The sequence below is a fragment of the Neomonachus schauinslandi genome, chromosome 6, assembly GCF_002201575.2.
Source record: "Neomonachus schauinslandi chromosome 6, ASM220157v2, whole genome shotgun sequence".
Taxonomy (NCBI): domain Eukaryota; kingdom Metazoa; phylum Chordata; class Mammalia; order Carnivora; family Phocidae; genus Neomonachus; species Neomonachus schauinslandi.
Window position 1 is genome coordinate 13,988,911 of NC_058408.1, and position 23,484 is coordinate 14,012,394.

At 37.7% G+C, this 23,484-nt stretch overlaps 1 protein-coding gene across 2 annotated transcripts in view; it reads left to right on the forward strand.

Moving 5' to 3' along the window:
• GPATCH2 (G-patch domain containing 2) overlaps positions 1-23,484 on the forward strand; it is a 170,620-nt gene that overhangs the window by 129,293 nt on the left and 17,843 nt on the right. For both annotated transcript variants that reach the window (XM_021698396.1, XM_021698397.1), the window contains exon 8: positions 152-222. In XM_021698396.1, the coding sequence (XP_021554071.1) occupies positions 152-222 (71 nt within the window). The remainder of the gene's footprint in view (positions 1-151; positions 223-23,484) is intronic.

Below are 23,484 nucleotides of genomic sequence, written 5' to 3' on the forward strand. Positions count from 1 at the left end.
TTTGTTGTGAGAGAAACCAGTAGGGGGAAAAAAAAGTCAACGCAAGTGCGCAAATGGTGTCCCTTTGCGTGGGAGGAACACCCTTCGACTTACAAAATAATATAATGAAAATATTTTTGTTTCTACAACTTTGTCTTAACACTTTGTATAGCATCAGCTTCTGAGAGATAACCGAGCTGAGAGAGGACACAAGAAAAACTGTTCTGTGAAAACAGGCAGCAGGTAAGCCATTCAGAATCACTTCTAATTCTGCTCATTAAGTCATGTGCCTTCTTTTTCCCCCTACCAGTATGAATGGATGAGTTACAGCTGAGCTGCCTTTGAAGTTGCCTTCTAAAGAGCCAGTGTGAAATATTTCACCCATTGTTTATTAGAATCTATTTCAGGATTACTAGTAATGAATAGAGAGATGGCATTTTATTTCTGTTTTTAAAAAGGGGGTGAAAAATAAAGAGTGAGTTTTTGAAAGAAAAGAAAATTTTTGTTTCTCTTAACTAATGAATAGTAGGTCAAGATTTAGAATGATCATTTTACTTTTTCATTTAAAAAAGTAGAATTAATCTTTTCCCCTAAACTTACATGGTACTTAGACCTTATGAGAGAGCAACATGTATATTCTAATAATGTATAAATGAGTCTATAGAAAATATAATCTTCTTAAGAAGTGCTTCTGGGTTCTTAATCGTTTTTATATTGCTGAGTCAGTTATTTTTTTTTCCTTCAACAGAAAGAATTTGTCCCAGTCGGTTGTTTTAGATGTATATTTTCAAATTTTGCATGTGGTGTTTCTGAAGAATTAATTTTTATTTAGATGAAAATGGCCATCAGAATATTGATCAGAACTACCGCCCTGGGATTTTTAACAAGATAACCGACCTCAGATAAACAGCATCCCATGGTTTCCCATTGGTAGGGTGCTAGCTGCTGTGTTTAACTTTCCCAAGCAAGCAAGAGAGCTTTAAGGTATAATGTTGTACAAAGTAACCTCAACTGAGAACCCGCTCGATCTCTGAAGAAGCGAATGTAAATCGTATCTAAGCATGCCTACCTAATTTAGACAATCAAAAACTGTCAAACATATAAGTTGACCATCAGTGATAGTCAACATAAAAACCAATGTATTTACCCCTAAGAAGGTCAGCTCCTAAAATTAGAACAATAATCTGTATAAAATGTATATAGTTTATAAATAACTATAAGTGAAATATTTATAGAAATAAAAAGAGCAGGCAACAGCTCACTATTGGAATTAATCAGGCAAAATGGAAAAAAAAAAAACCATGTAATTGTTAGAAATGAGACATATGGTTGTTAAAGAGATAATTAGTGAAATGGAGATGTGGCCAAAGAAATAGACTGGAATATAGCATAGAAATGCAAGGAGATGGGAAAATGAGAATGGTTAAGAGACACAGAAAAAAGTCTTAAGATATATTTAATCAGAGTCTTTGATAAAGAATATAGAAGGGCTTAGCACACACACACACGATATTTAACGAGATATGGGCTAAGAATTCCCAAAGCTGGTGAAAGTTATAAATCCATAGATACACATACAGAAACACAATGAATACTAAGTAGAATAAATAAAAAGAAATCCAGGGGCACCTGCATGGCTCGGTTGGTTGGGCGTCTGCCTTCCGCTCAGGTCGTGATCCCAGAGTCCTGGGATCGAACCCCTGCGTTGGGCTCACTGCTCAGCGGGGAACCTGCTTCTCCCTTTTCCTCTGCCTCTCCCCACCACTCGTGCTGTCTCTCACTTGCTCTCTCTCTCAAATAATTAAATAAAATCTTTAAAAAAGAAAAAAGAAATCCACACCTAGTAGTATAGTGTAGTACACCAAAAACAGGAGAAGATCTTAAAAGAATCCAGAAAGAAAGGACAAATTGTCTACAAAGGACTGGTAGCTATACATCAGATGTCTCTGTAGCAACAAGGAAACCAGAACATAGTGGACTCATCTTCAGAGTTCTAAGTGAACATACATTGACAACCTAGAACTGTGTACCTAGAAAAACGTCTTTCTGTACAGAAGTGAAGTAGACACATTTTCAGATTTTCATAAACTAAGAACATTTACTACCAACAGACATCGGCTAGAAGAATTTATAAAGGATGTGTTTCCGAAGAATGATCTCGCAAGAAAAGTCTGAGATCCAAGAATGAATGCAGAACCAATAAACTGATAAAGATGTAGGTAAATGTAAACAACCATTGTTTATATAGACGTGTGATTCATAGGCCTTATCAAAAGACAATCTGGGCGCCTGGGTGGCTCAGTTGGTTAAGCGACTGCCTTCGGCTCAGGTCATGATCCTGGAGTCCCGGGATCGAGTCCCGCATGGGGCTCCCTGCTCAGCAGGGAGTCTGCTTCTCCCTCTCCCACTCCCCGTTTGTGTTCCCTCTCTCGCTGTGTCTTTCTCTGTCAAATAAATAAATAAAATCTTAAAAAAAAAAAAAAGACAATCTAAAATAGTGGACAGCAATAGCATGTTAAATTGGCAGGAAGCAGATGAGTTGTATAGCATGGGCATGGGACAGGGCCAGGAAGGAACTGAAAGGAGGGGTTCCCAAGGGGCATAAAGAAGCTCTTGGGATGATGGATATCTTCATTATCTTGAGTGTGATGATCGTTTCACATGTATAGACCTATGTCAGAACTTATCCAGTTGTTCACTTTAACTGTGCATTTTTCTTATGTCAACTACACCTCAGTCAAGATCTTTTAAAAAATTTTGGGGGGCGCCTGGGTTGTTCAGTTGGTTAAGCGTCTGCCTTCAGCTCAGGTCATGATCCTGGGGTCCTGGGAGCGAGCCCTGCGTTGGGCTCCTTGCTCAGCAGGGAGTCTGCTTCTCTCCCTCTCTCTCCCTCTGCCTCCCCTCTACCCCCCCCCCCCGCTCATTCCCTCTCTCTCTCTCAAATAAATAAATAAAATCTTCAAGTAAAAGCCAAGGTCTCTATGTTGGCCTTCCAGGCTGTTTGTGACCTGGCCCAGACCTTTTTGCTTCCTCCCTGACATCATCTCCCACTTTACTTCTTACTCACCCCCTCCTGCACAGGGGCCTCTGTCCTAGTCCCCCAGCACACCAACCCCACTCATGTCTCAGGGCCCTTGCACATGCTGTCCCCTCTCCCTTCAGCTATCTTTATGGCTTGCTCCCCATTTCCTTCAAGTCTCTGCTCAATGTAAAAGAGGCTCATTCTCCACCAAACCCATCAGACTCTGATTGATCTGTCTTCCTGATTGTCCCTGTTACAGGGACAATCTCTTTAAGCTCCATGAGAGCAGGGTCTTTGCTTTACTCACTGGTGTATCACCAGTACCAAAAACAATGCCTGATACATGGGCAATAAATATTCATTACATAAGATATTTGTAGAATGCACTTAAAATTGATTATATGGCAGTAAAGTGCTCTGATTGAGTCCTTGTGGGGACCTCTACAGTTAGAGTATCTGACTCTAGTCCCCATTTCACCACTTATAAACTGGGTGATCCTGAGCAAAATACTTAACTTCTCTGTCCCTCAGTTTACGTATCTGTGAAATAGGGAAAATAGTCGTATCCACTTCATAAACACTGTTGTAAGGAATTGATGAGTTAGTGCCTATAAAGCATTTAAAATGGAAGAGCTCAAATATTAGCTCTTATTTCAAGTATGGTATTGTTATTTCCACCTGTGTGTTTTCTAAGCACTTGTTCAACTATTTTTTTATCCTATTTTTCTTGTACCTAGTTTAGAAAGTCAAATCATTCTATAAGACTTTTTTTTTTTAATCTTTTTTTTTTTTTTTAAGATTTTATTTATTTGACAGAGAGAGACACAGGGAGAGAGGGGAACACAAGCAGGGGGAGTGGGAGAGGGAGAAGCAGGCTCCCGGCCGAGCAGGGAGCCCGATGCAGGGCTCGATCCCAGGACCCTGGGATCATGACCTGAGCCGAAGGCAGACGCTTGACGACTGAGCCACCCAGGCGCCCCGAAATCATTCTATAAGACTTATGACAAAGTACAGCAGGCCCCAGCCCTGTCCTTCCCCGTTCTCCAATTTCACCCTCCAGAGGAAATCACTTTCAACCCTTTCAGCCATTTCTTCTAGTATCAACCCAAATTACATGTTTATATTACTATTTCTTGAAGTTCTTACTTTGGTATAACCTACTGACTTCCGGCTGTACGTCCTATACACACACACACACACACACACACACACGCGCGCGCGCATGCATGCATGCACCCCATATCTGCATTTCTCTCTTTCTAGTAGGTATATCATAATCGTTAGACCAAATCAATATTCATTGTTTGCATTAATGTGATTATGTATGTAAATATTATTCATAGATGTATCACTTTCCTGTTGTCATGGAGATAACTGTCTTGTTTTTCATTCGCTTTGTTTTCTGTGTGCCTCACCCCTGTTCATCAACCACCTCTACACAGAAGTGTAGTTCCTCTCAATTCTTTTTCTGGGTGGCCTCCCTCTTTGAGCCATCGCTTTCTCAGATCCATTCTTAACTGTTTGCTGTCTGCATCTGCTGCACAGCGGATGTCCCGTGATCTCTCTTCATTATCATCCTCGGGATGTCCTTCATCTCTCCTACAGGGGATTTCCTGTTCCCTGGACCCCACGCCATTATTTTTCCTGAGCTTTCTGAGAAAGAGAAGAGTCGTGGTTAAATCTGTGGCACTTTGCATGTCTGAAAATCTATTTTTTCTAGTCTTACATTGATTGATTCAGCTGGGAATGGAATTCTGTTGGGAGACATTTTGCCTCAGGATTTTGAAGGCATTGCTCCTATCTGTGGTTTCCATTTCCCCTCCTCTCTTAGGATTTGGATGTTGGAAGTGCCCTCAAGTGAGCCTCCAGGTTTTCTTAACGTCTCTTTTATATATTGTTGTCTTCAAAGATTCCTGGACAGTTTTATCAATGTGATGTCTCAAACCTTTTATCAATTAAAAAGAATTCTCTTACAATTTTCATTTCCAAGAGCTCACCTTGTTCTTTGAGCATTCCTTTCGGATATCCTCTGTGTCTTGTTCCGTGGATGCAGTTTATTTTCTTGTGTCTTTACGAGTAACATTTGTGTGAGGCATAGCGCAAATTGTGAAGGTGAAATAAGCACAAGGAGAGAAAGATTTACTCGAGTTTAATTTTTGTTACAAGTTTTATTAATTGCAAGACTAAAAAATTCTTCACCTTCCTTATTTATATGTATTTTTCTGTGTTGCTGTCTTGAAAGCCGTTTTCTTTCTAGTATTTTCAATATCGTCTTGACTTTTCTTACCCCTTTTAGATGAGTGACTTCACTTCCCTTTCTCAACTTGTGGGAAATATAAAGGTTAGAGAAGAGAACTGTAATGCATTAAACCAGTAAATCTTGGGATCATTTACTCCCAAAACATAGCAGGCAGGTAAGAAAAGATAAATGCACCAGGGGTCTGCTGTTAATGACTCAAAGCTGAGACTCTGAAGCGTGTGCCAACAGCGTGCTCTTCAGGTAGGCCTTCCAGTCACTGGAGCTCGGCACAGTATGGCTTCCGCCTGTGGAGGGTGGTACATCTCACCCTCAGCTCCGCAGGGCAGTTTTCAAGACCTCCGTAGCCGGGTTTCAGGGTCTTACTTACCGAGGCCACTAACTGTAATGCAGTTGGGTGGTTTTCTATATACCCAGTTTATGGCGTTTTTTCCTTTTTTGCCACACCCACTTTCGTGTTCATGTAGGCTCTTTAAATCGGTGACGGGGGCAGGGGAATTGTGTCTTTTCCAACTCTGAGGCTGTCTTACATCTAACAGTGCCAAAGAGGTGACAACCTATGAAAGGCTCCTTTAAACAAACAACCTACTTGGATAATTTCAATCCATTCTCCAGGGAAGCTCTACCTCATCAACAACGGACTCTTTTTCAAGGGGGCCTGTGCTTCTTCCTCTGAAAAGGGCAGGTGTGCCTTTGGATTTCTTTCTTTCTTTCTTTCTTTTTTTTAATTTTATTTATTTGTCAGAGAGAGAGCTCAAGCAGGGGGAGAGGCAGAGGCAGAAGGAGAGGGAGAAGCAGGCTCCCCACTGAGCAAGGAGCCTGACTCGGGACTCTATCCCAGGACTCTGGGATCATGACCTGAGCCGAAGGCAGACACCTAACCGACTGAGCCACCCAGGCGTCCCTGTTCCTTTGGATTTCGTAACTGGCTTCTCACCCCCCACACATCCTTCCGCACTTGAGCTGCCATCAGCAGTGCTCAGCGTAACACATCATTCCATCATATCCAGAGAGTTATTAAGGAAATATGAAAGTGTTTTATTTGTTCATATGTTTATTGTAAACATAATTAGCATTCTCCTTCTCAGACGTGATACTCAACAGGTCCTGTAATCAAACTTTTGACTGATTCTTAACACAGATATAATGTAAACTAATATAAACAAACTCTAATTATAAACAGAGCTATAATGTCATCTCATTGATTCAAACGACATTAGTCTTACACATCTTCCTTTTAGTTTGTTGCTCCATTTTTATTCCCTGGGGGGAGCCTTTTCATATAGCAGGTGTGTCAGATATTGAATGGTGTGAAAAACTTTCATCATAACGTTATCCTCTTATATTTATTTGATGTGTTTGCCCAAGATTTTGCATTGCAGTCCTTGAAGTTGTGTGTTTCCTATCTCACATTCATCCGTGTTGCTTATATCTTACTGATTATTCCCATCTGATGCTTCCGTTTGATTAGTCTGTGAGGTTCTGTTTTCTGGCATCCTTTCATTTCTTCAGAATTCTCTATCCATTTTCCTACTATGGCATTCTGTCTTAGGTTTATTGTATATTATTTCTCATCTAATATTGAATGAGCATCTCCGTATATACCTTGAAACCTTTGAAAACATTAATAAAAACTTAGGGAAACACAAAATTCTTTCAAGAAATAAATGCATGAAAGCATACACAACTGTAATTTTTGAAAACCAGTACTCACTCCCTATCACTGTCAATATTTACTAATGAACAGGCATAGTTTTTGAGTGGTCATTGCATGCACTAGGTTATTAGCCAAAGTGAAACACACATACACACATTCACACTCACTCAGCTAAACCTTGGGGCAGTGCATCTAAGTGTTTTCTAGAAAGAGCAGTGACATCTAGATTTATTTCTTCAACCCATATCTTTCTCTTAAATTCCAGACTTGATACCCAAACCTTCCATTTTTTTATTTCAGTAGTCAAATATAATTTTATATTTCTCAAAGTTAGGAAGTTCTTTTCCTCTGCCTTCACCTCATTTAAAACTCCAATTAAATTATTATTATTATTGTTCATATTGTTTCTCGTGTCATAACCTTTGGTTGGTACCAGAAAGTTCAATATAGCTTCCCAAACTGAAAGTCAGTAAAACATGCGTTAAGTGATGCCTGATTCTGAGTGACGTGCCATTCTCGAAAAAGTCTTGCTTTTTTAAATACCTCTTTATATTTATGATTAGTCTTTACTATTCTAAGAATCCAAAAAAAAAGACTGATAGTTTGACAAAAATTGACAGCAATTTTATTGAGCTATTTAGATCATGTCATACCTTTCCTTTTAGATCTGACTTTGTTGTTGTTGTTGTTTTTAATCTGCTGTACTTCTTTACTTACATGAGTCCTGTCATTTACTCTGGGGAGGCACAAACGCTAAATCATCCAACTGTCTGATATATAATTTGAAATTAAGTAAAAGCACTTTTATTGTTGATATTATTCAATTCTGTTTAATATTTTATAATGTCTTTTATGGGCACCTGAGTGGCTCAGTTGGTTAAGCGTCTGCCTTTAGCTCAGGTCATGACCTCAGGGCCCTGGGATCGAACCCCGCATCAGGCTCCTTGCTCAGCGGGGAGTCTGCTTCTCCCTCTCCTCCCCGCTCATGCTCTCTCTTGCTATCTCTGTCTCTCTCTGTCTCTCTCTCAAATAAATAAATAAAAACAATTTTTTAAAAAATGAGGGAATACAAATTTTAAAGGATAATAATAATAATGAATAAAATGTCTTTTAAAAACATGTGTTAATTCACTTTTACTTAGTTTTTAGTAGCATTACATTTTTCATTTACTTAATGTCAAATAATTTGATAATCCCTGGATACTGTGTGTTCTGTTTCTTATGTTAGCAATTAATAGTGAGGAGGAAGAAATCAACCTTTTTTTTTTTTCTGTCATCTTACCTGATTAGTAGTAAAGAGTCTCCTAAAATGAAAAAAATGACAATAGATTTCATCAGAGAATCAAAACAAATCCCATCACATTCACACAAAAACACATTCATGTCAGCCTTCTTCCATCAGGCTAGAAGAACATTTCTATTTACTTTAATACAGAGCATATTCATTTTCATATGATGATACAAATCACTGTGTTGTGTTGTAGCTGTAACAAATAGAATTATAGCTGTTCTTTATTTGATCTTCTAAAGATCAAAAGATGTTCAAGGATGGAGTTTGCTTAGTCTTCCCCATAGTGTCATCTGTTATTGGAGAAGGAGATCTCATTTGCAACAGATACAAAACTATTTGTCATTTTGTAGGTTTGCCAAAAATAAATGAAACTATTAATTACTACATTTTTGAGCAGCTGTTAATAAATTGGGACAGGATAACTGTTCATTAGAGTACTGGTTAATGACATGGACTGTATTTGTTCAGTGTTGCTTTTTGCAGAAATGTATCAACAAGATTAAACGTATTGACAAAAGTAAGTGATGCTTTATGTTAATTTTTAAGATGAGAAGTTACCTATCCTATGTTAACAGATTTAGGATTTTAAAACAAATCCTCCTTTGTCATATTAAAATAGTGATTCAAGACCATACTTGAAAGCAACTTACACCACTTAACATTTCATGTTTTATGTACTTTATATGCCCAACATAATGGCTTGAAAATGCTTTTAAACATTAATTTTAAAAGTAAAATGTCTAGTGTGTTACTGTTTTTACTTTCTAAACCTAAAGTTAGCATTAAATTTCATTGTCTTAAAAAAGCTCACCCAATCCTCCAGATAGAAAAGTGTCTTAGATTTTTTAATTAATGCATACAAATGCATGAATGAACACATAGAATATATTTACATACTCCCTTTAATAAGAATGTATACATTCTATATTTGTTTAATTGGAACACATTTAATTGCATATGTGTTCTAATTTAAAAAAATTTTTAATAGCTTCTAGGTATGGATATTTATAGTAGCATAATTGGAAATAAGCCACATATACAACATAAAATGATTTTTAAGGAATTTAATCTATTTTATACTATATGACCAAATTAGTATGTTAAAAAAAAGGCACTAGTCTCAAATTGCCAGTTCTCGTGCCTTCTGTCCCTTTGGCATCTAGAAATTCTGACTTTCCTTGCCAAAATTTTAAACTAATGATTATAGGGAGTTATTTTAAATTGTGACTATACTAAATAAAATTACTTATCAGCCAATTAGAATTTTGAGAGATTGCTTTTCAGGGTAATAAGAGTAACCCACACAGACAAAAAAAAGGGATTTGCCGTTTGGAGCTATGTAATGTATCCAGTGCGTGGTAAATTAAAAAAGCAATCAAATACTTCCTGGTAAAACATTCATGACAATGCTTTCTTGAAATCTGGTAGATAATTAGATGTTTTCACATAACTAAAAGTATGCACAGCCTCTCACCTCTAGAACAGCAGTGGAATTTGGCCATGGTCACTAATAATGGAAAATAGCACGTGAAAGCTTTCCAGTAAATTTGTCTTGTGGAGTCCATTTCCTTCAGACAGGTGTCTGTTTCACAGTTGGCACTCTCCAAATTGGTCCTGTGATTAAATGGCCATGGACACAAAACTAACCTTTAACTCCCAGAGATGCTTCCCCTTGGAGCATCCAAGGGGAGGTCCACCCACAGGACCGTATATTAACAACAGGTGTATCCCCATGCTGCCCAGGTTATAACTTCATTAGGGGTACGTCTGAGGATCTGATCATCCAATGCGTATATGTGCCAGAACACTCCCCAAAACATCAAGCATTCCTAATTTATTAGTAAAAGAATTGCTGTAAAAGTTAAGATTTTAAACTAGCAATACAATAAACAACAGCTCCTACTTGATAATTTGTACCTTACAGCCTGGAGAATAAACCTCATAAATTCATCTGCCGCATTGACAACACTTTGAATTTAAAAATACTATTTTGTGTCTGTAGAAAAGAAATTATACCAACTCTTGCAATTTGACATATTTAACTGCTCATAATATAACAGGGATCATCCTGCAGTCTAAAACAGCTACTGCATATATAAGTAGTTGTTATTTAAGTATAAATTATTTAATAATTTATAAAAATATTCAAATATTAAACACTTAACTATCACTTGTTGTATTTGATTTTAATTACCTTTCAATTAGGAGGCAATTTAAAAATAAATCTAAAAATCACAAAATAGTGTCTCATAGAGTTAGAACTATATTTTTAAAAGCATCTACTTCTTTATAATTAGTCTTTTTCTTTGCCCTTTCTCTTCAGAAATATTTTTCATCGCTCTGTAGTGATTTGTTTGTATACCAAGATATTGTTGGGAATTTACTTTGTTTATTTCATATACTTCTGATCAATTCCAACTCATGCCCAATTATATTACACTAAATTAACATAATTCAACAGATGTTGATATTTAAATGTTTTCTGGCATTCAAATCTTGGACAGCTGTCTTTGAGCTTGGGGAAAAGGCAAACATTTAGAGTTAAATGCTGAACATATGCTTAAATTACTAATTAGAAAGATGGAATAAAAACTATGCATTATCCTTTCTAAGGACAATAAACTTCAGATAGAGATTTCTGTAATCTTTTTACATCAAGTTACAGTCCAGAGGTGTACTCAAACTGAAAGACATCAGACGTCATGAATAACTTAATTTAATTTCAAGTTTGATCACTTAAAAATTACGGAGAGTGTCACTAAGATTTGAAAACCTAGAATGACTTCATACTGGCAGTTTTAAGAGTTGAAAGGATGCTTTTCTCTTACAATGTCAGGATGGTAAAAGCAGTTTTTAACAATATTTTATTATGGAAAATCTATCAAAAGCAGAAATACGGAGAAAAATATAAACTCAATGTGTCTCTCAACTGGCCTAGATAATTATCAGTGTATGGCCAACCGGGTTTCATCTGTATCCCTACCCACCCTTTCCTCCAACCCCAAAGCCCATCTATCATACTACTTCAACTGAAATGTTATCAGTATGTTCTAAAAAATAATAGCCTCTTCTAAAGAAAAAGAAGCCACAGGGCGCCTGGGTGGCTCAGATGGTTAAGCGACTGCCTTCGGCTCAGGTCATGATCCCGGAGTACTGGGATCGAGTCCCACATCGGGCTCCTGGCTCAGCGGGGAGCCTGCTTCTCCCTCTGACCCTCTCCCCTCTCATGCTGTTTCTCTGTCTCTCTCTCTCTCTTTCTCTCAAATAAATAAATAAAATCTTAAAAAAGAAAGCCACAGTACCATTACCACATTTATTAAAAGAGCAATAATTTCTTAATATATAATAATATATACAGTTGATATTCACATTTCTCCAGTTATTTTGTAATGTTTTATTTTATACATTGTTTGGATTTGGATCCAAATGACGTCCGTCTCTTATAATTGGTTGATACACATCTCTTTTAAAAAGTTCCCTTTAATTTATAAATATGCCCTCCCCCAGCCTTTGTTTTTCCTTTAAAGTTTTTGATTACAGAAATCAGGTTGGTTGTTCTATGAAGTTTGTCACCTCTAAGGAGTGTCGCTGATTTTATCCACATTGTGTTATTGGACATCTACCTTTTGTCCCTCGTGTTTCCTGTCATTGGTATTTAAATCTAGAGAATTGATTAGATTCAGGTTGTTTTGTTTGTTTTGTTTCGCTGTTTGGGCCAAGACTGTTTCAGAGATGGTATCTTCTATTTCTCATTTCCATGTCTCTTTCTGTGATTGATTAGCCATAATGATCCCAAATTCATTCGTTAAGGGTTACAGAATGGTGATATGTTAATTCTGTCATTTCACTTTTGCCTATTGGTTGGATTACTTCTGTTAAAAATTTCCCCCGCTTCAACTACTTGATTACTTCGAGGCACAAGTAGGAAACGCAAGATAAATACTTGATCTCTTCCCTTGGTTATCAGTTTTCAGAATTAATTGTTGGTTCCTTACATTTTCCAAAGGTGACCAGTGAAACGTGATTCTATTTTGTTTTTAACTCATTTATTTTAAACATATTTGCTGTGTTTCAGTTCATTAGTTATTATCCTAATTGATGTTAAAATTGGACCATCTTCGTTCGGGCAATGGAGGATTATTTATATTGGTTCCTGAGTCTGTTTCCTTTCTACTGGTCTTTCCTTTCTTCCTTGCCATCTGGTATGTTTACATTTTCAAAGCTACCTTGGACCTTTTCTGGCCTGGGCCAAGAATCAGCCATTTCTTTAAGAATGGAAATAGTTTTAGAAACTACAATCTGGATGTTAGAGATAACATTATTTCTAGCCCTTTTTAATGAAATGAGTTAGGATTTTTTTTTTTTTTAAACATATGGGCTCATACTAATAGTCCTGACTCAAATTCAAGACTTGAGTATTTTTGTACTCTCCATCATTGATTATAATCTTTTTTTCAACATTGAAAATACTACCTCTCAATCACACCATAACAATTACAGTTGACCTTTGAACAGTGTGAGAAGGTTAGGGGCACCCGCACCCTGTGCAGTCAAAATTTCTTTGATAACTTTTCACTCCCCAAAAACCTACAAATAGCCTACTGTTGACCAGAACCCTTACTGATAACATAAACAGTCGATTAACACATACTTTGTGTGCTGTCTGTATTATGTACTGTATTCTTACAATAATGTAAGCTAAAGGAAAAAAATGTTATTAAGAAAATCATAAGGGAGAGGCACCTGGGTGACTCATTTGGTTGAGTGTCCGACTCTTGGTTTCGGCTCAGGTCATCATCTCAGGGTCATGATCTCAGGGGTTGTGAGATCGAGCCCCGGGTGGGGCTCCGTGCTCAGTGCAGAGTCTACTTGAGATTCTTTCCCCTTCCTTTACCCCTCCATCTCCCTCCCCTTCTGCACATCTGCCTGCTCACGCTCTCTCTCTCTCACTAAAATAAATAAATAAAATCCTTTTAAAAAATCATAAGGATGAGAAAATACATTGAGAGTACTTACTGTATTTATTGGAAAAATTCCTTGTATAAGTAGACCCGTGCAGTTCAAATCCATGTTCAAGGGTCAGCTGTATTCCTTTTATCTAACCAGTCATACACACAGCAGTCTCAGAATCACCATATCATCATGACCATCAAATAAAATAATTTGTAAGAACAGTTTAAAATTTTTCCTTTTCCCATTTGTTTGATAATTCTTTTTTTTTTTAAGGTTTTTTTATTTATTTGACAGAGAGAGAGACAGCGAGAGAGGGAACACAAGCAGGGGGAGTGGGAAAGGGAGAAGCAGGCTTCCTGCTGAGCAGGGAGCCCGATGCAGGGCTCTATCCCAGGACCCTGAGATCATGACCTGAGCCGAAGGCAGTCACTTAACCAACTAAGCCACCCAAGCGCCCCTTGTTTGATAATTCTTTTATATTTCACAAGGAATATGTAGTCAATTCCTGTGTTTTAAAGTCCCTTGAGGGGCACCTGGGTGGCTCAGTCAGTTAAGCATCTGCCTTTGGCTCAGGTCATGATCTCCGGGTCCTGTGATGGAGCCTGCTCAGCAGGGAGTCTGCTTCTTTCTCTCTCTCTCAAGTAAATAAATAAAATCTTTTTAAAAATAAATAAAGTCACTTGAAATAGTTTCTAAGTATAGATATACCAATGTGTCATTAGGTTCTTTAGTTTCATTTTAATATTCAGAGACTTCTCTTTAAAAATTTATTTAATTTTAGGGGCGCCTGGGTGGCTCAGTTGGTTAAGCGACTGCCTTCGGCTCAGGTCATGATCCCAGGGTCCTGGGATCGAGTCCCGCATCGGGCTCCCTGCTCTGCGGGGAGCCTGCTTCTCTCTCTCCCACTCCCCCTGCTTGTGTTCCCTCTCTCGCTGTGTCTCTCTCTGTCAAATAAATAAATAAAATCTTAAAAAAAAAATTATTTAATTTTGTTATATAATGACATAAAAATCATTACAGGTTCCATAATCAAATCTCCACCAAAAAAAATCATTTTCAAAGAATTCTAGCCTCTACCCTGTCCCCTAACCAGGGGGCAGGTAGCTCTTGTTCTCTTTTGTTCTATTTGTGGTTTATCCTTCCATTGGCTCTTTTTTTTCTTCTTTCTATATTAGAGGATAAGCAGATCTTCCTCCCTCTCTTCTTTTCCTTTTCCTTGCTCTTACTTGCCCCCTAGAATAATATTTGACATTTCAGAAGACTTTTTTTTTTTTTCTATAATTACCTTTACGTTAATACTTTGGGCAGGGGAGGCTGTTGGTTCCCTACTATGACCTATACTGAAGTCCGCTAGTAACCTCTTTTGCCCTTCTCATTCCTCTCCCAAGGACGGGATTTGAAGTAAATGATACTCTGCTAATACCTATAGACCAGTCAGCAAACTCATCCTATTTTCCTATATACTTTTCATTTCTCTCCCCTTTTCGATAGGTGTACTATGTGTACATTGCCTGAAGCATAGAACCATTCCATCCTGTGCTGTCTTTTTGGATTCAGTTTTAGTTCTAGTTCAGTTCATTTGGTATAAATTCAGCAAATATAATGTTAACGATCCCCATCGGATCTGAAGTCAGTGCTTCTCTATTCTTTTTGTTTTCCTCTGGAAGGGCTCATGGGGACAGTGTTCCTTGAGTTCCTGCATGTTATTAAGGGTTTTTCTGTGACCTGTACCTGTGAAGGTCACTTTGGCCAGATTTACAATCCATAGTTCCTATCTTCTTTCCTTAATAAATAGGTTCCTGCATTGTCTATATAAAACATTGTTTTCAATGTCTGCTAGAGTCTGGTTTTCTTTCATGTTTCAGTGACTTGGTTTTGCCTGGATGCTCAGTGATATTTTCCTTTTCTTTAAAGCCCAAGAGTTTGAATAGACTGTATTCTGGTATGGTCATTCTAGGTGTTTTTTCCCAAGGATGAAGTATGCTCTTTCCGAAGGTAGTTGTTATTATTCTTGAAATAAATTTTAAGATTTCCTCAAATTATAGCTTTTCATATTTATATCGTTTCATCGCTTTGGTTTTGCTTCAGAAGTTTCTCTTACACATATACTGGATCTTTTTTACCTATCTTTTATAGCTGTCACTTACCGGATCCTTTTTCTCTCTTATTTTTAATGTTTTTATACTTTGCATCCTATTTTTCATTATCTTCTCCTATTCTCCATCCTATTTATTCATTCTTATATTTTAGTCTAGTTTCATTTCTGAGATTTATTTTTTTACTGTCATTTCTGTTTTCTGGATGCTGTCGTCTCTCTCTGGCTGGCTGTTGTTAGGGGGGTTTGGGTTATGCTACATGTTATTATACAGGTGCAAAAACAACAGTGTCACTGCCACCATATTCTCAGAATATTCCAGTTATGCCTTTTTTCTTAGAATTACAGGATTCCAGGACTTCTTCATAACATGCTTATTTTTAATTGCGGAAATAAGTGATTGGAATGATACATGGTCAGGGCTACATTTCTCTACTGTTACATCTAGTGTGTCATGATTTTCTAATCTTTTAGTATAGTATTGTCTGTGTTTCTTTAAAAAAATGATGCTTCAGGCACTACTTCCACACACCTTTTAGGACTTTTTCTACCAAGTATATGTAAGGCACTGGTCTGGGTGATGTGTTTGGAACCCTTGGACTGTGTACAATCTCTGCATTCCAGGATCTTCTATCCTAGTCAAGAAAACCTGGGCACCATCCATTATTCGTTTGAGTCTCTCACTCTTGTCCCCTTCATTCATTCTCCATGACACAGCCAGAATGACATTTGGAAAACCCAGATCTATTTGTGTGTACTTAAAAATTCTTAGTGGCACCTTGTGCACTGTTCCTAGGTTGTAAATTGGTGCAGCAACTATGGAAAACACAGTATGGAAGATCCTCAAAAAATTCAAAACAGAACTATCATATGATCCAGCAAGTTCATTTCTGGGAATATATCCAAAAGAAATTAAAACACTAATTCAACATGATATCTGCACCCCCCATATTCATAGAAGCATTTTTTACAGTAACCAAGACATGGAAACAACCTAAGTGCCCATCAATGGATGAATGGATCAAAAAAAATGTGCATATATATATATATTACTTGGCCATAGGGCGAGGGAAAAAGAGCAAGTCCTACTACCATTTGAGACAACATGGATGGACCTTACAGGCATTATGCTAATTGAAATAAGTCAGACAGAGAAAATACTGTATGATCTCACTTAAATGTGAAATTAAAAAGAAAAAAAAAACTCATAGAAAAAGAGATCAGGTTTATAGTTACCAAAGGCAGAGGGTGAGGAAGGGAGAATTGGAAGAAGGTGGTCAAAAGATAACAAACTTCCAGTTATAAGATAAATAAGTACTAGGGATGGAAGGTAGAACATGATGACCGCAGCTGACACAGCTGTATGACATATAGGGAAGTTGTTAAGAGAGTAAATCCTACGAATTCTCCACAAGGAGAAAATTTTTTTTCCTTTTTTCTTTGTTTGCTTTTTATTGTAACTGTATGAGAAGATTGATGTTAGCTGAACCTACTGTAATCACTTAAGAATATATGTAAATCAGACCATTATGCTGTACACTACACTTAAACTAATATAGCTATGTATGTCCATTATTTCGCAGTAAACCTGTAAAAAAAAAAAAAAAAAAAACGAATAGATGGAAACCCGCACACGCACAAACACACCCACACACAAATTCTTAATGTCTTCCCATTGCCTATAGGATTAAGTCCTAAACATGGCTTGCAAGGTCTTTCTTGGTCTACCCCTCTTTAACGATTCCACCCTCATCTCCAAATACTCGCTACCTTGAATGCTATATACCAGCTGCAATGAACTTGTTTTAGTTCCTCATAAACTCTGCCCTCTCTACAGTAGAATTTAAGATTCATAAAAAGGATATAAAGTACAGTGGGAAATCAGCTTGACAACCTGTGATTTGGTGTACTGTGTTGTGTTGTATTAGCATAAATGACACATTTACATGTTTGTTTATAGAATATATTTAGACCATATTAGCTAATGGTAAATCTATTATATTTCCTCATTTGTACTATAACAACAAAATATGTTCTGGTCCACAGTTTCTCTACTTTGGGCTTATGATTGGGGGAAAAAGGTGCCAGAATCAATACAGTATTCAGTTTACCATATACAAATTCCCTTTGTCTGTGGGAAATTATAGTTAAGACTTACTGAGAGCATGCTGTGAGCCACACATTCAGCCCTCACATCAACTCTTTGAGATCGGTTCCATTATTACCGCCATTTCTCAGAAGGGAAAGTGAGGCATAAAAATTAAGTAGCTTGCCCAGGGTTGTTAAATGGGGAAGCAGCAGTGAAATTTCATCTCTTTTGGCTCCAGAGTCCACACTCTTAACCACTGTGCTGTATCGCCTCTCAAGATAAGTGGGTATGTAGTTAAGAAGGACCGAAGACAGGGAATTTAAAGTATACTACCTAAAATTGAAGGAAAAAATTCCCTATCATTTTTACAGTTAAATACCAAAATAGCCAAGATCCCCTGAGTGTTAACAATGCATTTATTTTATCTCTTTTAATTTCCAAAATTACCCTGTGAAGTAGATAGTGTTATTATTCCCATTTTGCATGTGAAGAAATAGAGAGAGAGGTCCAATAGCTTTCCCAGGTCAAAGGCCAGGTAATTTACACCGTAGTATCTTTTTCCTCGAGTCTTATTCCTAAGGCATATAAAAACGAACTCGACCATTTTCTTAAATCTGCTATCTTGTTTTTAAGCAAAACTATTGACTCTTCTAAAATAGTAATTTTAAACAGTTTAGATTATTTGTACATTATTTAACAAAGAAAGTGGCAGCATTTTGAAACCATGACTAAAATGATTGTTGTTTACTTGGCATTCAGTTTCTGAAATTTAAAAAATACAGAGGTTTTTCTAAAGAAATGCAGGTATGTAAATGAGAAAAGACTTCTTTCTTATTTGAAGTTACTTTTGTAGGGTATTTCTCCATCGACATTTAAAAACAATAGACCTTCCAAATATAAAGAGTAGTAGACCTGAATTACCAAAATGAGAAAGGATGTTCGATCAAAGATCTTGATTGCATAACTAATTCTGAATATAAGCTAATGTATTCCAGTTTTACAAGTATTTCAATTGAATTGAATTGAACTGAATTGAATTGAATTGAATTCGGAGAATCCTGAAATACTGTTTCTCTTGATTATTGAACATTAGTGTTCATGTAATCAGCACAAGCCCCTTGATACCTTCCCTAGCTATTACAGTATATTTCACATTCTAGGAAACATTTGCTAACAAGTGTGTAAAAGTTTTATTTACATATTTTTCATTCGTCTGCCAAAAACTATCATGGAAGAGAAGGAAGTGAAAGCATTCTTTTCATAAAGTTACACTTAACATAGCAAATTGCAAAATTATGTAAAAAGTGAAACACTTCTGCATCAGATGCCTGCCTATACTTTAAAAGCTGACTTACATGTACAAGTTTGATTTTGCACATACTTCCATCCCGAAGCCCAAGAGAGGGACTGAATTTGTTTGTGATTTTCTGTTCCCATAAGTAAGCATTTATTTATTATAGAAATCGGAACCTCAATAAAGATATTGATTATCATAAAAACAAGTTACCATCAAAACTCTGGCATGCATTGTTAAATTTTATTCAATAATGATTTAATAAGTGCCTGTTGTCGGCAAGGCTTATGAGTGCTGAGGGACATTTACTTAAAAAAATAAATCAGATGTGGGCCCCACTGCATTCAAGGAATATACAGTCTCAATAGAGTATTGGTTCATGTAGATAGATAGCTGTAGCTTATAGTAAAAATCATTGTTTTCTCCAAAGAGTGAGAGACTATTCTGGCAATTGCAGTCAGATAAGGCTGGTGGCGTTTCATCTGGGTCATAGAGTCCCAATTGAGGTCCACCAATAAACAATCATTTAACCTAAATTCAAGTAAGTTTGCCTTTAATGGTAATGCTGTCTGACATATTCCAGAGTAGAAATAACTCCCTGCATCTTTCAGAAGTTTAAGACATTCTGGCCTATTATTAAAACATCCAGTCTTTATCACCTCCTCAGTATGGAGGTAAAAGTGGCAACCACATCATCCTTTGCTCTTTAGTGGTAATGCTCTACAAATGTCCAGTACAGCACGTAGAATTAGGACATTACTGTAAGTGCCCTTCCACAAGTCATCCTGGGACACTTTACAGAACATCAAAGCTGAGGAGCTCAGTCTTGAGCCTGTATCTGCCAACTCAACCATGCAAGTGAATTGTATACTCTATTGAGCAAGCAAAGCCCCTCAACTTCAAAAGCTACCTTGGAAATGGATCTCCATGTGACTCTATCTCTGCACCAGGGCAATAGTTCCCTGACTACAGCTACAAAACAACCCAAAGCTATGTCTACAAGGAATTAGGGACAGGCTTTTTTTTTCCCCACTGAATTCAACTATTGACTTAGGTAATAAACTGATGAATTCAGTCAAACAGCCACTTCGTTCTTTTTTTCTAGAGAATTTAAAACAATGGCGAATGGACAGATTCGTTGAATTCCTTAAAATTTGGTGTGTGCAAGGAGGTGTCTTCTCCCCCCACATCTCCGTATGTTCTGGCTCCTGTCTTGTCAAGTTGCTTACAGAGCCCCAAAGATGGCAGGTGGTATGTGCACTTCAAGGCCATTGTGCCTTTTTAGATGTCTTCTCTCACCTAGGGGCCTAGAATGCCTTGCACTCTGGTTTGGAATTCTCTTTGAATATTGAGTTGAATTCATTTTCCCACATGATCGGTAGACTTTAACCCCTAGAAAATGAAAGCCATATCTTTTTTATTTCTCAATCCTGTTTTATGGCATAGGGCATGGCATGCATTACATTTTCAGTAGACGTTTATTAAATGGAGTATAATAAACTAAGTTGAATGAAGTAGTATGGTGTAGGGTGAAAAAATGATTCTTTTGGGGCATGCATTCCTTGGTTCAAATACAGTAACTTCATTTTCTGTTTATGTGATCTTTGACAAGTAACAGTTTCTCTGGACCTTAGGTTCCTCAGACCTGTAATTGGTTTTTGTGAGGATTAAAGAAGGTAAAGTATGTGAAAATATTTAGCATAATACCCCATATGTAGTTGACACTGGATAAGTTTGGAAGTTCCTGATAATTCAGTAATAGATTCTAAGATTTAAGAAACCAACACGTATTCAAAATAATAAAAAAAATAATAACATATATTTTCTGCCCTGCCCCTTTAACTCCATCGTTTCCTGAAGCTGGTGAAAGAAAGAAACTCAGCACGTTTGTTCCAAAATATTCCCTAAGAACTGCCTTATTAGAGCTTGGTTTAGAATCAGAAATAGCAAATAAGAGAATATAGTAAGGATGTGAGTTCAACAAACATACAAGCAGTATAGACTCACTGGATGAAGTGAATTTGAAAATGAGTAATGCATGGACTTCACTCAAAAAAGTTAGGAATATTATTAGGAATACCCCATAGTTTTATTACTGGATATTATTATAAATGCCAACCATACCATCTTAAGAAATACTGTATAGTGTCATGATCAGAGAGAGAATGTGGGATTATATCTGATTCTGTGGTCTGAATTGATAGTTCTTTTATGTAAGATGCAAGATGTCATCAGAATCAATATCCCAGTTTTTTAAATGTAGACACATCTCTTCTTGCATTTAATGGAGATATTTAAAAGAATCATGTTTATTTTGTGTAATCTGTAATCCCTCCTAAGAGTCAACACTAGCTTTGTTGTATCATTTTTTAAGGAAATTGGAATAAGTTTATTGTTGAAACTCTATACTAAATATCAGTGATAAACATATTCCAGAAATGTATGGTTATAGCTAGGAATTGAATAAATTAAATCAATATCAGTTTACTAAGTGCCTACTATTTCCTAGGTACTATGGTGTGAAGAATAAAAGAATACTCCAAGATGCCTCAAATATCTTAGATTCTGCTTGGAGAGACGATATCCAAATTTGAACTCAGGCGAAATGAATTTTCCTCAGTTTCCCCAAAGAGGTGGTCTGCTACCATAACCCTATGGACTTCTTACACTGTATAATAATTTCTCTTTCTTGTGTTTCCTGCATTAGGCTATGAGCATACCCTTGATGGTAGGAGCCATCTTTGTGTTTTTTTTAGCATCTATAGTAGAATAACCTGATTCATGGTCAAGTTTTGTTAATTGTTAAATGAATGTTTTTGAGTAAATTTAAGTAACACTTCAAGAAAGAAGAAGTGTTATCACAAAAAATGCATGATTAATTGCCAAGTGAAATGTTGAGGCAGCAGTTTTTACAGTAGTTTAATTTGTTTTTGTTCAGTAGATATTTACTGTGCTTCTAATATATGACAGAAGCAAAGCTAGGTTCCTCCTCCAACCTTGACATATATGGCGACAAGTAGACTCTTTGAGAGACCTAGTTGGGAGAGGGGAAATGGCGGCATCAGGGGGTCCAGGTTCCTGGAGCACCTTCAAGTTCCCACCAGCTCCTCCATCTCTCCCCCTTCCTCAGGACAGCTGAGCCACTAGGACACTGCTCTGAGGAGCCAGAACAGTCCTTGACTGGCTGGGCAGTGCGGCCCTGAGCTCCCCAGAAGCCTCCTGACACAGCCATCCCTCCCTCACACTTGCCGCCCACGCTGGGAGCTACAGGAGGAAAGGCTTATCAGCGCACAAGAAACTCAGAGTAACGTTAGCTCTGGCAGCAGCCGTCAGTTACTGCAGCAGGCTAAAGCAGACTGGGAAGAAGTAGGTCAGGACTCAGTGTACTGTCAAGAGGAACCGCACTAGCAGGCCAGATCACTGTCCAAGGGGGTTGCACCTCAGACCCCAGATAATTGGACGTTAAGGGACACAGAGTCAAGATGTCCCAGCCCAGGTAGGGCAGTGAGCAGAGATGGGGGCCAGGAGCAGCTGATGCTTGGGCATTAGAGACAGCCTCAGTCACCAGGTTGCTCTGCAGGGCCAGACTTTAGCATCTGGGGAGATCCAGGCATGACCTAAATTCAAAAGAACTAAGGTACTGGGAGGTTTCTGACCAGTAGTTAAGTCGAGAATAAAGCAAGGGCCCAGTTCCTGGGACACAAGTACTAAGTTCAGTGTACTGTTTTAAAACTTAAACTCCTCCTTGCTAAAGTTGGGGTTAGTCCAGAGAGAGGGGAAATGGACTCGAGGCAGAACGTGAAGTCAAATGACCAAAGCCACAGAAAGAGAAGGCACCAGAATCAAGTAGGGCGCGATCGGTAAGGTCAAATGCAAAGCATGCTTCATGCACAAGAAGGGGCTTAGAAAGAAACACCATTAAAAACAAGGACTTCAACAGTCACAGACCTGTACCTCTGAAACAAATAATACATTATATGTTTAAAAAAAAAGAAGAAGAAGAAGATAGCAGGAAGGGAAGAATGAAGGGGGGGGAATCGGAGGGGGAGAGGAACCATGAGAGAGGATGGACTCTGAAAAACAAACTGGGGGTTCTAGAGGGGAGGGGGGTGGGGGGATGGGTTAACCTGGTGATGGGTATTAAAGAGGGCACGTTCTGCATGGAGCACTGGGTGTTATACGCAAACAATGAATCATGGAACACTACATCAAAAACTAATGATGTAATGAATGGTGATTAATATAATAATAAAAAAAATTTTGGAATAAAGAAAATAGAAATTACAAAAAAAAAACAAGGACCTCATGCAATCTTAGTAGTTAAGAAATACTTAGGCTAAATGGTAGTTGATACTTAATGTGCATTTTGGTACAAAAGAAAAAGAGATACTGATGTTAACTCCTTCAGTTTAATATGTTGAGACATATCGACATCAAATAAAGGGGAGGAGAGGGTCATTTGGATCTAGAAGAGGAAATTCCCACGGAGCTGGATTTTCCAGCCCCCATACTTCTCTCTGCCACCGGATTACTCCTCCAGTGACACCGCAGACCTTCTTCATTTCTGTGCAGCTGATGCCCTGTCCAGGCTTATATTTTTCTAACTGACAGTGAGTGTTCTTGCCAAATGCCGGGGCCCATAGTCACATCTGTTTGTCTCCCCTCTGCAGCTTGTCTGAGGGTGCTTGGGAACACATTTTATCCAGAGGGCAGCTTTAACTAGGCCTAATTCTCTGAAAAGCTTCTGTTTGTAAATGCATATGATGAAGAGACAAGTCCTTACTCTTTTCCCTTTACTGTTATTGTGTTTGACACCGCCTGCTTCCGTTTCTGTCGGCCCATGTCGA